The sequence below is a fragment of the Coturnix japonica genome, chromosome 12, assembly GCF_001577835.2.
Source record: "Coturnix japonica isolate 7356 chromosome 12, Coturnix japonica 2.1, whole genome shotgun sequence".
Lineage (NCBI taxonomy): Eukaryota > Metazoa > Chordata > Aves > Galliformes > Phasianidae > Coturnix > Coturnix japonica.
Window position 1 is genome coordinate 2,138,114 of NC_029527.1, and position 16,476 is coordinate 2,154,589.

Here is a 16,476-nt window from a genome sequence, read left to right on the forward strand (position 1 = left end):
GGTCTCCCAGGGAGAACTCTTTTTTATTCCCAGTTTTTACCAAGGTTTGGCTCTCATAATGGAGAATTCTGGAAGTAAGATGTTTTCTTTTTCAATAAGACCAACTACACTTTGGGTATAAATAAAACAGTGAAACCTAATATATTTTTCTTGCCTGTTTCCATAGCTGACCTGTACATGTTACATGAAGTATTTTTGAGTCTGTCACCCACTCATTTCTTTTGTGTTATCCCATTTGACTTTTATTTTTATACTTTTACTGGAAAAGGCAAAATTATTATTCTCTTTCTTTTTTGATGACACATGGATTCAAACAGATCTGGGTTATATACGTGTATTTACTTTGAAGATTATTTGGATAGACTCTACTAATGCCATGAATGAAAGAAACACTGACTAACTCTCCATTTTAGCTGAATTAAATCTCACTCCATTCTTCTGAGCAAAGAACAATCCAAAGTTCAAGTGAGGATATGTGCACGTTTTGCCTCAACTGTAAGAAATTTTATACAGAAATTATAATAAAACCAACAAAACAATGGCATACTTGTAGTTCAAATCATATGCAGTCAAATTATGTTAGTCACTGGTTTTGGTGTTTTTTGTATATTGGTAAGTAAGCTTACTTTCCAAACTCAAAGTTATTTAGTACTGCTGCCAGCAAAGCAATGGAAATTACTATTCTGTGAAATATAAGCATTCATGAACAAAAAAATCATAGCCTCTGCTTTACAAACTGTTCTACAAGAAGATCTCATTTTCCACACCACAATTTTATATAAGCGATTACAATATACGATTTTCTTTCAACTTACATAAGTATTTCCACCAAGTGGTAAAAGTAAGTTCTGTCATCAGTGAATTTCTATCTATGTTAAAAAGCAGTGTAAAACCATCCAGGCAACCAACCATCTTTACTGGTACATTCCTTCATTTTCAAGAAAATACCTTTAAAATGAATACATTGGGTTATATGTCAGACAATTCCAATTTCTTTGCAGGTTTCTATATGGCCTTTTAGCTTAGCTGTCAAATTTTTTGTCTGCATGTGCAATGGTAAGACTGAGCTTGCATTGAGGTGCATCCACCTCATACTGCATAGTTAGCACACCAACTACAGTATAGTTAATACTGCAAGGTTTCTCTCATTTACACTTAGTTTCTATACTTGTGCCCTTTCTTCTTACCCTTACTTGTGGTTTTCCCCTACAGGTGAAAAAGGAAAAGAATGAAATGCATACTAACATTCAGCAAAACATTGCATGACACACGTATGAATAAATAAAAGCAAAGTGAATTCTGTATTTAAGTGCCAATTTGGAAAAAAAAACAACCCTACAGCTTGCTTAATAGCTACGATTTCATAATTACATGATAAAATAATATTAAAACCATAAGAGCTGCAGTTAACTACAATTGAAGAGCAATCTTCAGAAGTTTCCCAAAGCATTTAGTGTTAGACCCAGCCCTGCAGAACAGCTATACTGCTACTGTGCCAATGAGACACAAATGAGACACTCCTACAGAATTCCCAGGAGCAAAACATGCATCTGAGAACAGAGGCAAGATGAAGTAATATGGTAAGGCAACAACTTCTTTAGTGAGATAATAGCCTTGTTTTATTAAGAATGTTTCTGAAAGTCTTCAACTATTCCACAGTAACAAAATGCGTTTCAAAACTTGCAAACGAATGGACTTTGGACATCTTCCTAGAAATATGTTACTTTTTTCCATCTACAGAACAGTATATGCTGGAAGAACATGCAATCAATTTACAGAGTAATGTACTTCATTAAACCTAAAGTGCAAACTTAACACAGTAACTATAAATGTCACACACATTGCTTCTGCTTTTAATACTTTCTGTCATAAACCGACCCAGCCACCTTCTTTTAGATCCTTGAATTTCCAGTGCAATTTAGATTGCTATTGTTGATAAGCAAAGCTTGAAATAAGCACAATACCATATTAAATTATCTTAGCAGGCTGACAAATGTACTCAGAATGCTTAATGTTCTTCTGGAATACAAAGAATGAGGTGGGCATGGCTCCTTTTTACCTGAAAGCAACTAACACTCAATGGAAGTTGATGATAGATACTAGTTTAGATGCTGTCTCACATTCTGAACAACATGAATCTATCAAAAGGTTCTAAGAAAACTTGATCATTTAGACTTTTATATTACACTGTTTGCAAAAAAAACAGAGAAAAAAGGAAAAGGATGTCTTTACTTTGCAGGTCACCAGTGTTTTGCTTTGGCTTTTGCTTTTACTCAATTGTTAAATGTTCTCAGTGTAAACACTTGGTATTCTATGAGGAAATGTAATGTTCAGAAAAAGAACTTTTTCCCTATTATCTGAATGATTCAGTAGTTTGGCACTGGTTGCAGAACTTTTCATTTTAACTACTGTTTGATTTTCCATGAAACCATGTCTGCTGTTCCCAATGTCTATAAGCAAGATTAGAACTTGTATTCCATAAAAATGCCATACAATGCTATCAAAACTCATAAGCTTTTGCAAAAAACTCCAAAGTGATACAAATAATTGACATGTACTGAAACCAAAACTATTTCAAGACCTTCATTCATCAAGCAAACTATTTCCCAGGTAGAGAAGATTTCCCATCCTGTTCAGGTCTGAAATTTTTATAGGATCAAGGAGATGAGAATCAAGGTGGGAAGAAGGCAGCTTGAGATTACTTCAACAGGCATCCCCACATGGAGATGTTTGTACTGATCTGCAGCCTAAGCTAGAACCAACTTAACTTACTCATCTAAGGCAACACAATCTGCAAGGGTGAAGAACTAGATCTGTCTCTCTGGGTCACAATTTCCCTTCTCCAGTCAGTCATGACTGCCAGATCACCGAATGCATGGAATACTAAAAATCCAAGGCAAACTCTTAGTAGATGCTGCTGACAATCAATCACTGATAACTATGAGAATCACATGGGTATGTGTAGAACTGGATTCCCAGCTCTTTTAACACCACAAGCCATTACCTTATCTCTCCATATAGATATATTGCTAATAAAGACCAGACTGCAAAAATGGAACACAGTTGTTGCAATTTCAAAGTTGGCTGTCAAAAATATGCAAAAAAATATATACTAACAAGCAAAAACTAATGCACTGCAATACGTAGCAATGATTCCTAAATATGCATTGACCTGTAATTACTGAAGAGCCATGACAAACCAAAAAGCTGAAGAGTACAGTTTTTTCTGCTTTCAGATGGCTTGAATGCCACAGCTCAACTTCAGAATAGCCAAAAAATAGTTAAAATGTGCAACTGCTCTCAACATGGGCTGGTTCTGAGCATGAAAAGAATAAGTCATGTTATTAAAATGTGATGGGCAGTCTCCAAGACAGATTTTTGCAGTTGATGTTAGATTCATCACTATGTAAACCACATTTATAAACAGTGCTAGTAAATGAAAAAGTATTTATTTTTCCTTAAAATAACAAACATATACAAGATCAGCCTGAAAAAAAAAAGACTGCAGTGTAAGTGTAATCCACATATGGCAGCATATGTTTGACAGCTCAAGCATACCAAGTAATAAAAACATGGTTTCTTTTGTTAACAAAATTGAGATAACATTTTAAGAATAGAAACCTAGTTTTCTTTCAGTTGTTTCATTGCTGGAAGTAGAAATCACTGTAAACATCTGAAAAGTTCTGCCTTCAATAAACTTTCACTTATTAAACATACAATATAAAACAGAATGTACATACTGTTGCTTGCCACAGACTACTTCCTGTTTAAGAGCATCTCTTCTCAATAAAACCCCAACATCCCAGACTACATGACTGTCACATATCTTGTTTAACCAAGCTATTTAAAACCCAAACCTGCTGTTCATAAGAGAGCAGAAACAGTAGGATCAATTTTTATAGTATCTTCAAATGTATCACTGCAAATCAATTGCTTTACAACAGACCCACGATAGCAGCAGTTGATTCCAACCTCAGTAGACTGCAGCTAAACTTTTTGTATGACTGCTACACATTCTGCAGAAGCACACTGCAGTTTTACCCTATAAAGTGAGACAAACAGTACATCAAGTACCTAGCATCAAGTCTCTCAGTTGCACACTCCAGCTCTCATTCAAAACTCCACAACTGCCCTGCTGTGCTGGCTCATGTAGTGCCATTGGGTCCAAAACTTCAAGTAAATTGGAAACAGTGATCTGAGAGAGGAATTCTGCAAGAGTAGTTAGTTTTTGTACATTGGAAGTATGCTTCAAGTGTCTAATAGACACATAAATTAGACCGAGAACCACTCAGTCTAATGCTCAGTACTGCTATTAACAGTCCAACATCTAAATACCAGAATTTTGTACTCCTGAGACATTGAAGGGTGATTTTTGAGTATTTTGTTTTAGAATGCAACTATACTTGTAGATAAAATACTAAACTTGTGTTTTGAGATACTGAATAGTTTCATAAAAAGAACATAAGCACATCAATGAGTCCAATAGTTACTCCTATCAAATTGATATCTATTCTAAGACAGGATGGTGACATCTCTTCCAGATACTACTCTACTTTCCTGAGAAATTGAAAAAAAAAAGAAAGAGAATTTTATTTAAAAGCATCAATCAAAAGGGAGCTGGTGCTAAGCACTGGGAACATGGAGGGTTTCAGCAAAGCTAGAATCAGCCAAAACTGTCGATTCAGCATTTTTCTGCTGAAAGAAGCAAAAAAGAAGAAACCATTGCATTCATATCACAACCCTCAGAGCACCCTCTCTTCTATTAAAGAGCCAAAAAAACTTCAGAGGTTTAAATAGCAATTTAATACAAATTTGCTCAAGTAAGAGCATCCAAACCAACGGCTTCAAATCACAAGAGTATTCGGTCAGGAAGCTTTGGTTTCTAAGTGCAGGCAAGAGTGCAGATACAAGCAATTTGAGATTTCAATAGACTTAAAGATCATCTCAGATTTTTGTGTGGGAATGGGATCTCTCTTTAAACTGTAATTTCATTCTTTGGGAACAACGATAGGGAGAAAGATTATCATCATTCATCTATTCTACTGGAACTGAAAAACAATGCAGGAAGTAACACAACTCTTACTCTGTCTGATAAGATCGCATCCATGTTTTAAGCTTTGGTATAGTATCTATTTTTTCCTAAAGAAACTAATTGTAGACAAATTAACTAGTATGTGACTTAAACTGCCATTTTGCAAACACTAACACATTACACTTAGATTAAAATAAAAAGCCAAGCTGTACTTTTGTAGCTAGACCAGACTCTAAGCACAGAAGTGTCTCAATTAAAGAAACAGTTGAAGTCTGATGGATGCTATGAACTGTACATTCAAAGACACCCAATGCAAAACTTCTGCTCCTGGTAAACTCTGTCATGCAGTTCTGAAGCACACATAAGGCAGCCTACTGAAGGCAAACAGGGAACAACTCCTTTTCTAAGCACTGTAATGTGCATGGTAGCACAAACAACATAATTCAGATCAAACTCTCAGAGGCTTGGCTTAAAGCAGCTCACAATTTCAATCCTTGTCACAGAGTACAGCAAATACTGCCTCTGTTTTAAAGATAAGCTTAATTTCTCATATTTAATAGAATTAGATACATTAACTAAAACAATCTGATCTACATTTTGCATACTTGAAACCATCTCACCTAGACAGATCTGTAGTACTGAAAGCGTGAGTAGTACTGATATCTAACTGCACAACAAAGTACCGTCGGAAGGTTTTGGCAACACATGTATCACCACAGGCTACTGTTTTACTCTGCCACTGGTTAAAATTTCATACTTTTGTTAGTGGCACAATTCTAGAAGGAGGACAATGAACGTAATCATAAATAAGTGCAATTCCATAGCAGGAATGACCTGAAATGGACCTCACTGTACTTCCAGTGGCCTGATGTCAACTATTATTAAACTACAGGTTTTACACAGTCGTCCACTAGACGTCTAGAGTTAAGCCAGAAGTTTTGGCTCTTATACAAGCAGTGATGAAAAACATATGAGTGGTAACAAGTCGTCTTAATATCATTCTTCAGTACTAAGATGGGCTAATCTGAAGCAGCAGTTTACTCGGGTGTCACCCAGGGTGCCAGGAGGATCAAGAAGTTTGCAAGGGGAATATTTCTTTATACCTACTTTGCACTTCACAGCTCTCAGTCTAACTTCCTTTCCCTCTCTTTTTTATAAATGAAATAACTGGACAAAAAGATCTCAGGTGGATTATCAGAGTGCTTCTGGAAGAACTATCAGACTTACAAGGTATGTCCAGTTTGAATACCTATTATATTTGCATAGCAATAAGGAATTGAGCAGCAGACTACTAGCCATTATATGCAAATTAACACCATTTAATTTAGAATAAGTACCACTTCTTTATGGAACATATGAAAATCTACTTTGCAGCTGAAATAATTCTGTGATTACTACATCTGAGCTGCAAAGAAAAGATACAGAACTATTTAACTATTAAAGACTATTTAACTGTTAAGGACTTCTAACTTTTAACAACTGCTAGTAAGCATTTTTCTCCAGTTATTAGGATGTTGGAAACTCTATCCCATGTTTATAACAATTGTAATGTTTACAAGTTACTGTTAACTATCTGAATTCAGGTATTTGAGGAAGGCTGTTGTTTTTTAAGTGAAAAATCAGAAAAGTGAATGCATTGACATATTAAAGTGATTCTCCAAATGAAAATAACTTAAAAACACTCCTAGATAATGTTCAATAACATGAGAGAAGCAGCATTTTCTATGAGAAGTAAATACTCACCAAATACGACTTACATTATAATCAAGCTGTTCATTATTGTAAGACAGTTTCAAGACTCAAGAAAATCACTTTTGCAGTAATCTCACTGGCAAAATATTGCCTCCTGTCTTTCTAAAGCAAATTACTCAGCAGGGAGTAGACAAAGAGTTAAACTGAAACTCACTTATTTGTGGAATGGGACAATGACTAATAGAACCAGAACTATTTTTAAATAGAGCTTTCAAAACAGCGATGGTCTTGCCTTTCTTTGGACAAAGTCTGTGTGCAGTGCACTGATGTGTGTTATTAATGAACACCGGGATTTTTCCCTGACTCTGTCAGGACCATCAGCGTGCCACTTCAACATTTCCTTTTCAGAAGCAGTGCCATAGGAAATGTGCCTTCCTACACTAACAGAAGGGTTTTGTAAACATACTTAGAGTTTCATAATATTAAAACCTTACCTATTAACCACTTCGGGGCTGTAAGGGATAAGGCAGCAGAGGCAACATGTTGCAGTAGTACCAAGGAGCCCAGTCATCTCACACTAACAGCCTTACTTCTAGCCCCACAAAAAACTTCTTCTCCCATTACTCATGTTTAAAATTCTCATGTCACAGAATTGTTGTATGCTTATGTGGGGATTTCCCAGGCAGTCTGTAAATGCTTTTAATCCCATCCCATACTATGACATCACCTGCATTTAATTTGGTATAAATAAACATTATGCTAAATTAACCATAGAAACAGTTTATAGCTTCCATGTGCTAAACGATACAAGTTTTCTGCTGGTTTAGTGAGTTCAGTCAGCACAGTGAGCAGCCTGAGTGAAAGAACTGGTAAGAGAGAACAGTATTTGCCTGAAAGCAGAACAAATCTGAAGTGGCAGCAATATGCCATTAGGAAAGCTGCGTTCATGAACTGTTTTCTGTAAAAAATTAAATGTTTCATAATTTTATTAGAGTAAAATAAGTTTTAAGATTTAAAGAAAAATTATTACAGATGTGAATTTCAGGCTTTAGCTTTATCCATTCTCTTAATCTTTAAGCATGCAGAAAGTTTGTACAAGTGCTTTGCAATGTGCTACAGTCAGAGCATTCCTGCACAGACCTATCAACAGCTACTTACTGAGGAACTCAAAAGCACAGCCAAGGGAAAAAAGAACAACACAAAAAACCACATAAAACCTCCATAAAATCCCTTGCAGTTCTTCAGCCAGTACTACCCTGCAGTCAAACTTGGTTGCTGCTGCTAGCTACTAAGTCAGAAAGCAATAAGGACCCCCTAATGACAAAATGGGAAGATCACATCAGACAAAGGCCTTTCCTCTTACCATGTCACAGGCTTTGTTCTGCAAAGGGAGTTGTCTTCAAGAGGTGCAACTTACAGAACTAATATATTTTGCCAGAGGCATAATACAACATTACTTTTGTAGAAGTGTTTGGGAGCAACAGCTATTTGTCAAGGGCTGAAGAGGGACGTTACTCCAGTCACAGTCCTCAACCTCTTCATAGTTTGAAGTCATGGTTTTTTGGTATCTGAACAGAAAAATGCAATATGTTTGCTATAGGTACAAGCACGGAAATTGATTTTTAAGTAGTCTCACAGGTTAGCTTTATAATGCCAGATCCAGAGCAGCATGTCACAACAGGAATGAATGATTAATGTTTGAGTTCAATGAATTTATATATGCAGTGCTCATCAGAATTAGAAGTTAACAATGACTTGGAAAGTAGGTGTCCCAAGATATAATAAACACTCTGAAGCCTGGCATCCTACACACAGACTGCACTGAGCACAGCACAGAACAGTATGGAACTTTTGACTGTTTTGCTGCAGCAGAAGACTAATAGGACCAGGGAGTCCTAAAATCACCAATTAAAGAACAGCAGCTAATATCTCCTCACAGAATATTGGCCCTTTTGATCACATGTTCCATTGACCCATTGGAACTCCTGGGATCCAAAGAAATCACTTCCCTCACTTCCGGTATTTGCTGTGCTTATAGGGTTTCTTACATGCTCCAGAGAAACTTCAGGCCTATATGTTACATATGGAAACAAGTTCACATAGAAGAACAAAACTTAAAAATACTTTTTGTAACCTCAAGGTAACAACATATCGCTGTGGTACATTGTACCATATGCAGTCAAGTTCTGAAATCATACTGACAACCAAATTTCCATGTACCATTTGTAAGTAGGGTAAAGAAATTATGGAAAAGGAGAATATGACACTCAAATTCCAGCCTACGTCATTAGGATTTGCAGTGGAAAGACAGAATTTAGACTGTTTTGCTTTCAGCCTTGGTATATTTTTGCAGAAGTATTGAGAAGCCAATTGCTTATTGTAGATGACCTTCTTCCCTGTAGCACTGGTTGTTCTGGTTGTAATACTTCAGTTTCTTGCATGTGGAATGTATATGAATTCTATAATTACTGTATTTTCTCTGAAAGTTGCAAAACATTCTGTGGCAAAACCTCTGTTTCACGGGTCAATTTGGTCAATAAAATTGATTTTAGAGTAAAAATGGAGCATGCAGAAAACATTCAAAGGCTTTGAACTATGGATTGCCATCATTAGTAACAATATTATGTAGTTAAGGACTGGGCAATTCAGACTCCTGATTTTCTCAGTCAGGTACAGCTAAAAGAAAGCTGGTAAAAAGAGAAGCAGAAAGAAACTGAATGAGCAGCTGGAATGGCAAAACATTTTTCCATATTTTCCTAAAGATAAAATCTGCTTTAAAATCCTCAGTAGCCTGTGCATTCTACTCAAGAACATCAGACAAAAAGTAATTATAGGTATCTGACATGGAGTTTTCTGCTTTGGAGATGCCTTAAATGACCCAACATCTTCATATTTTTGTGCTTCAGAGAGTATTTAAAATATTGAGCCTTTATATAGTAGTGTGCAAAACAGACCTTTTTTTTTCTGGACAACCAATTGTAGCAGTAAGCGAAGACAACACTACAACACATTCATTTGCTGTTTCACATTCACTGATTCTTGGAATCTGGGATTTTTCTTTTTTCTATTAGAGATCATCTATCCTGATTAAGACAACATGAAAGAATATACACTCCTCCTCTTCTTGGCACTGTGCTCTGCTAAACCTCTCATTAGTCCTTCATATTTTACACTAAAGAATATGATGCTCCAAGATATGGAAGAAGATGATGAAGATGATGATGACGACAATTCTTTGTTTCCAACCACTGAACCAATTATGCCTCTAATCCCTTTCGATCTATTCCCAACGTGTCCCTTTGGATGCCAGTGTTATGTGAGAGTTGTCCATTGCTCTGATCTAGGTAAGAATTAACTTGTGTTCCTGCTCTTCTCCTTTGCTAAAGGAGAATCTTTGGCTAAAGATCTACTCCATTCAAAGCTAAAAAGGAAAAGCTCAAACACCAAGAAATGACAGCAAAAGGAAAAGCAGCCATAAATAACCCACAGCTAAGTTATAATGCAAATGTATCAGTAGGATACAAATCATTCTTTTAGCTTAACTTCAACTACAACTGCATGTCTCTGCTAATAAGATTTTAAACACAGGCCAATCTGTCACTGCTAATGTTACAGATACGTACTCATCCCTAATGATCAAAATTCTTAAGTATGAATTCATTAAGTATGAATCCAATTGGAATTAGTGCTCATTGAAATTTTCTGATGATTTAGGGTAGTCAAAGGATCAGGACTCCAAACTTAATCCCAGACTCTTCCATCTTAGAAACACTGAGTCCAACTTCTGTGTTATTTTGTTTGTCTGCTTGCTTTTAAATCTACCATTATTAAGAATACTAATAAGCAAGTTGCTATCCATTGCTGGTCTCTTCTGCTGAGTCAGGACCTTGGATGGTATGAACTGAAGCAGTTTCGTAATGCAACTGGACTGGGGAATTTATGTAAGAGATAACTAAGTACTGGAAGCCGAAACACTGTATCTTGGTGGGTTGCGCCAAGAACACATTGCTCAGCCCTGACATTAATGCATGGCAATGTGAGCAACTGGGCCGCTCCAGCAGATACTGAGGGCAGATGCAGAACAACAGATAGAAGCGGAGCAGGTATCTCGCCAAGCCAAAGGAACAACTTTGTTCCTAAATACAAAACAGCCATCGCTTGTCTGAGAACAAACCGCTCTGGGAGCATGTAATGAGCGCCCCGTGTCAGCTTTTCATCAACATGAGAATAAATTATTCTGCTCATTTTTGACATCCATCCTTACATAATCAGTTCCAAACATTAGCAAAGTGTTCTCCTCTATCTTGTGCTTTATGGCTGATTTTTCTTTCCCATTTAGCAGTTTATTTCCTTGGACATGCATAAAGGCATGCAATGTTTCTATTTCTCTCACACCCTGAAATAGGTTTGACATCAATACCTCGCAACATCCCACCAGATACTCGCATGATTGACCTTCAGAACAACAAAATAAGAGAGGTCAAGGAAAATGATCTCCGAGGACTTGCATTCCTTTATGTAAGTTTGTTATTTTCCAATTTTGAAATCTCATTTAGCAACCTCAAAAATCTTTATATTTTTAAAATATAAACGGTATCTCTATTCTCCAACAGCATCCAGAAAAAAGCAGCCTAATGTCTGCACAGTTGGCTGCTCAGGCATAGTAAGAAGCAAATCTCTTTGAGCTATTAGCAATACATTAAAAATCCAGAACATGTACTATGTATGTATCTAACTGATCCTCAGGACTCACTCAATTCTAAGCACATACAAGAACACTTCGTACATTTGAAAGGCTGCTTAGCTGTAAAGCAGTAGGAAGAACACACTCTCTCTCATGGGAGAACGCAATCTGTGTTTCTGAGAGTAACTTCAAAAGCACACAACGTACAACCAGTACACACAGCACTAAAACTGAGGTTACATACCCAATTTTCCAGGAAAGACTTAAAAATGAGTAGCAGGAGCAACTGATAAATCGGGAAAGTTACTGTAGGCAATAGGGAGAATAAAATAGGCTCAAAGACACAAAAATGGGTTAAATCTGTTCTGGAGTACAACCTCCACAAGATGTCGCTTTACATCCAGCACCAAGTAACACTGACGATGACAAGATTTTCATTGTAAAAATGAAAAATCCATCCCACAAAACACACCATGAAAATCTATTCCAAATGAGAAAGACATGAGGTACATATTAAAACAATACCAAATTAATCATTTTTAGTCATATTCGTGTTGAGCAAGAACAGAAAACGTGCTGGGTAAATGTGCATTTATCCATGAGCTTTCTAGTTATTAGAAAACCAAAAGCGAGAATCATATCTGATTCACTGTTTGGAACAATGAGTTTCCAATCTCCCTTAAGAGTATGATGCTTCAATACAGAATGGTCATACACTTATAAATGGGGCTTATAAAAGCTCTAACAGAAACAAAACTTCCAGTGACAGAGAAAAGTGCTGGAATACATCAGGAATCACCACATTATATATTAGAGTTAACACTTAATTATGTAATAACTAAAAACTCTGAGTTGTTTTGATTTTTTTCTACTGCTAATTTGTGATTACGTGGCAAGACCAAAAGCAATTTTCAGCTAAAGCAAAGTTTATTTTGTACTAAATATTTGAGCATTAGTCTCCTTAGCAAAGCACAGATGGCAACACAGATTAGGAAGGAAGCATTTCCTGTTTATTTCCTTCGGCTATTCCCATTTTTGCTGGAAAAAAGATTAATTCTGTTTTGCTCGAGGTTTTATTTTTTCCACAACACCAAAGAGAAGACAAATTCCCAACAGCACAAAGACATGAAAAAAGAAAACCAAACAAAAAGAAAAGCCAAACAACTCCCTCCTTCCAAGAAAAAAATCCAAACACAAACCACTCCTGTAGAAATAGAAGCACAGAGATGTGATCTGACATGCAAAGTAATTATCAGATGACTTGCCGCTCACTGGCTGTATTATCTCATTACAAGTTCTGGTACAACTTTGGTATTTTAGGAAACTAAAACGTTTCATTATTAAAATAAACATCAGATTTAAGACTTAATAATCATAACATACTGCTATAAATTTTTGTTGCTCTTCCCATGTGTTGCAGGCACTTGCTTTGAACAACAATAAGATAACCAAGATCCATCCAAAAGCCTTTCAGTCAACCAAGAAGTTGCGACGACTGTATTTATCTCATAACCAGCTAACTGAGATCCCAGCAAACTTACCAAAAACTTTAGCAGAGCTCAGAATTCATGCTAATAAGGTTAAGAAAATCCCTAAGGATGCATTTAAAGGAATGAAGTCTTTACACGTTCTGGGTAAGTCTGAGCAGAAAGATAAAGCCTTCATAAAGAAATTACTATATTGTATACAACTTTCATTCAAACATTTCCTCAGTGTGGAAATTAATCTTAAAGAAATATTCATGATAATTTATTTAAATGGATTGTCATCATTTAAACTCTATGTGAGGTTGCTACAAAGGTAACGTTCCTGGTAATCCTGCAAGCCAAGTTAGACAGTCTTTATTCACTGAAAAGTTTGCACTACCAGCCATGGAAACAGGTAATCAAAGTTAAAAACTAGTAGATTTTTAAAGCATTAGCATTCATTAATAAAATGAAATCAGCAAGTTATACAGTCTAGTCCAGCATACATAACATCCCTATGCCATAAGTGTTTTCTTTTCCCCCCTTGGACAGAAATGAGCGCAAATCCTCTCAACAATGATGGAATAGAGCCAGGTGCTTTTGAAGGAGTAAATATCTACCACATAAGAATTGCAGAAGCTAAATTAACTTCAATTCCTAAAGGTATGCTTCATTTTACATTACCTACTTTGCCTTTACCAGCATAATTTTAAATACAGTGTCCTCACATTGATATAATTATTAAAAATTCCATACATTGAGATACACACCTTCTATCTTTCTCGCTTCTCTTGTACTTGGTGTACAGAAATACTCACTGGTACATCCCCAATGCAACCACATGCAGGCACACACAGAGCAAACCCTTGCTCCAGCAGACAGTCCCTTCCTGGTACTGCCATTTGTCAGGGGAAGCAACGAGAAACAATGAAATTGCAGCAGCCACTTCAGGGCTTTCATCAGTTCTTAAGATAAGGTATTTCCAGGATCAGAAACTACTCGAGTGCTTACAGCAGCACTATCCCAGCACACAAGACATTTTTCTAGTATCATCATAATACCATCCAAGTACCAGCATGGAAAAGAAGACAACTGATAATCCATTTTACTCAGAGCATTCCAAAAGCTTTCCTCACAGACCATTTGCTAAGAGCTACAACATCACTATTTTAAACCAAACAATGCTGACAAGTTTTGCTATTTGCATCTAACTCTCCTTCGTTTGACACAATCTCATCCAAGACTCTTCACCCAACCCCACACAAAGGAAACAACTTATTACAAACATAATAACTACTCCAACAAATACCTGTTAAATCATTTGCTTGATTTTTCTCATGCTGAGCATTTGTTTTTCCATCAGATTTACCCTCCAGTCTACTAGAGCTTCACTTAGATGACAACAAGATCACAGCAGTTGAACTTGAAGACTTCAACCGCTATAAAGATCTTCAAAGGTAAAATTCCCAAGCAGAAAGCTTTCATCTGAGAAGAGGTCAGATCTGATAGGGCCTCCCCTCTTCTTTTTCCTATGCATAATCCTGCAAATTTCAGTCTTTAAAATAAGCATTACCTTGAATGCTGTTGTAAATCTCTAACTTCAATTAAATGTTCCTTGTATTGTTTTTAGGCTTGGCCTTGGGAACAATAAAATCAAAGATGTGGAAAATGGAAGTTTTGCCAACATACCAAGCATACGTGAAATCCATCTTGAAAAAAATAAGCTCAAGAAAGTTCCTCCTGGATTACCTGATCTGAAATACCTGCAGGTCATATACTAAGCTTAACAAAAGTCTTTGGGAGTTACAATTTGTTTGATGCAAAGCTGTATAGATGAGGACATAATTAAAAAGCTAATTGTCATAGAGATAATTTGACATGACTCAAAGAACAGGAAGAATAAGCAGTAAAAAAACCCAAACAAACCACTACATACAGAAAAGATATTTGCCAAAAGTTTTTTACAGTTTCCATGCATGCACTGATGACAGAACATGAGTTATTCAGTAAAACCTTTTACCCATGAGCATCACTTTTCTACTTCTCATTTCACTTCAAGTAAAAGGAATATTTCTTGATCCATATTTGTGCATATAAATATAGATATCTAACATTTGTTTGTAATTTAAATGTAGTTATATCAGAAAATAGTTTTTTAGTCAATATACAATATTTTCTTCAATTCAGAAGTTGTTTTTTTTCCTGCTGTAGGTGGTCTTCCTTCATTCGAATCACATTGCAAAACTGGGAGTGAATGACTTCTGCCCAACAGGAAGAAGAAAGAAGAAAGCGTTATATAGCGGCATAAGCCTCTTCAATAACCCTGTGAAATACTGGGAGGTGCAGCCTTCAACCTTCCGTTGCATTTTAGCCAGAAACAGCGTGCAGCTTGGAAATTTCCTCAAGTGATACCAAAGTTGGATGTTTCAAAATGCAACCCGTCCAAACCATTTCTACACTACTTGAAATTTCCTGAAAACACCTATTGTACAACATTTAACCAGTTTATGAAGCTATTACTATTTCAGAGAATTAATTAGAAATTCAACAGGCTCTGCTGCCTTAATTGACAATGTTCAAGCCACATTTGAATAATTGAAGTAGCAATATTTATATCTCATGGAAGGACTCTTGGAATTGAAACTGGAAACTGCGCTTGGTGTTTCCTGTAATAGATGTTGGATTCTTTAATCACATATTTTGCCATATTCTTTCTTCAAAATAAATTCTAAAACTAAAGTAGGAGTTACTTATTCCACAGTAAGAACCTTTCCTATACAAAATAGTATTGTTAAAAAAGACAAAAAACTTACCAGACATTGACAAATTCTTGTGCTGTTTCTGATAACCAGTAAACAGGCAAATATGCAAGAAGGTCATACAGCATTGTCATTGTGAGGTCTTTCATCTCCAAACTAGAATATATTTTAGTCTGGGAGATAAAAATTGGTTTTCATATCAAGAATTATCACATAGGAGCACTTACAATTTTGTGGTATTTATTCTCGCAACTTGAATTAGGAAATGTCCATTGTTTTCTATCAATATAATTTGATGCACTCAATGATAGAAGGAAGACTTATCATATGCTTTAAGCTTGATAGGAATGTTTACTAAACTCCTTAGGCCAGCACAATCATCTTCTCTTATCTATAATAGTTGTAATCATGTTTTTCATTTAATTTTTTTCCTTTATATTCTGACAGCACACGGGTTAAGAATCCCTCATTAATTTTACTAAGTATCCTTAAACTGCAGAACGCAAGCAGACAGCTGGAACTCAACTACCCTGACTTCTTACACAGGTCAGCACATAGAATTCTCAGTCCCGACAGTACTGTATAAAATGGATATTTTATATATCTATTTAGTGTATATTTGCTATAGGGATTCAAAATAAATTAAATAACTTTAAATAATATTTGTCTTTTTATATTTTATTACTATACATCACAGCAAAACGTTCAGAGATTACATCCAAGCATCTTTCTTAGCTTCATTTTCTTTTTATCTAATATTCTGCTAGTATCACTATGCTGTTTCAGAACATCGTCTTCAAATCAATGTCCACCAAAGGGAGCTATGATGGCAAAAGCCTGTAG

At 36.0% G+C, this 16,476-nt stretch overlaps 2 protein-coding genes across 3 annotated transcripts in view; one reads left to right on the plus strand and one right to left on the minus strand.

Moving 5' to 3' along the window:
* The window catches only part of CENPP (centromere protein P), a 101,081-nt gene that overhangs the window by 47,077 nt on the left and 37,528 nt on the right, over positions 1 to 16,476 (minus strand). The window lies entirely within an intron of this gene.
* ASPN (asporin) lies at positions 1,367 to 16,293 on the plus strand. Of its 2 annotated transcripts, XM_015874673.2 has the most exons (9): positions 1,367 to 1,580; positions 6,212 to 6,262; positions 9,796 to 10,068; positions 11,130 to 11,242; positions 12,829 to 13,042; positions 13,427 to 13,537; positions 14,238 to 14,331; positions 14,505 to 14,643; positions 15,086 to 16,293. In XM_015874673.2, the coding sequence occupies exons 3-9, from the start codon at positions 9,822 to 9,824 to the stop codon at positions 15,281 to 15,283; spliced, it is 1,116 nt and encodes a 371-aa protein (XP_015730159.1). In that variant the 5' UTR covers positions 1,367 to 1,580; positions 6,212 to 6,262; positions 9,796 to 9,821; the 3' UTR covers positions 15,284 to 16,293. The 2 variants fall into 2 exon arrangements, with proteins under 2 accessions (XP_015730159.1, XP_015730158.1); XM_015874672.2 differs by lacking the exon at positions 1,367 to 1,580 and having other exon boundaries at positions 5,957 to 6,262.

Coding starts and splice junctions, on each gene's coding strand:
- ASPN (XM_015874673.2), top strand. CDS start 9,822: ATGAAAGAATATACACTCCTCCTCTTCTTGGCACTGTGCTCTGCTAAA. Junction 13,538..14,237: donor ATTAACTTCAATTCCTAAAG/GTATGCTTCATT, acceptor TTTTTCCATCAG/ATTTACCCTCCAGTCTACTA. Junction 14,332..14,504: donor CGCTATAAAGATCTTCAAAG/GTAAAATTCCCA, acceptor TATTGTTTTTAG/GCTTGGCCTTGGGAACAATA.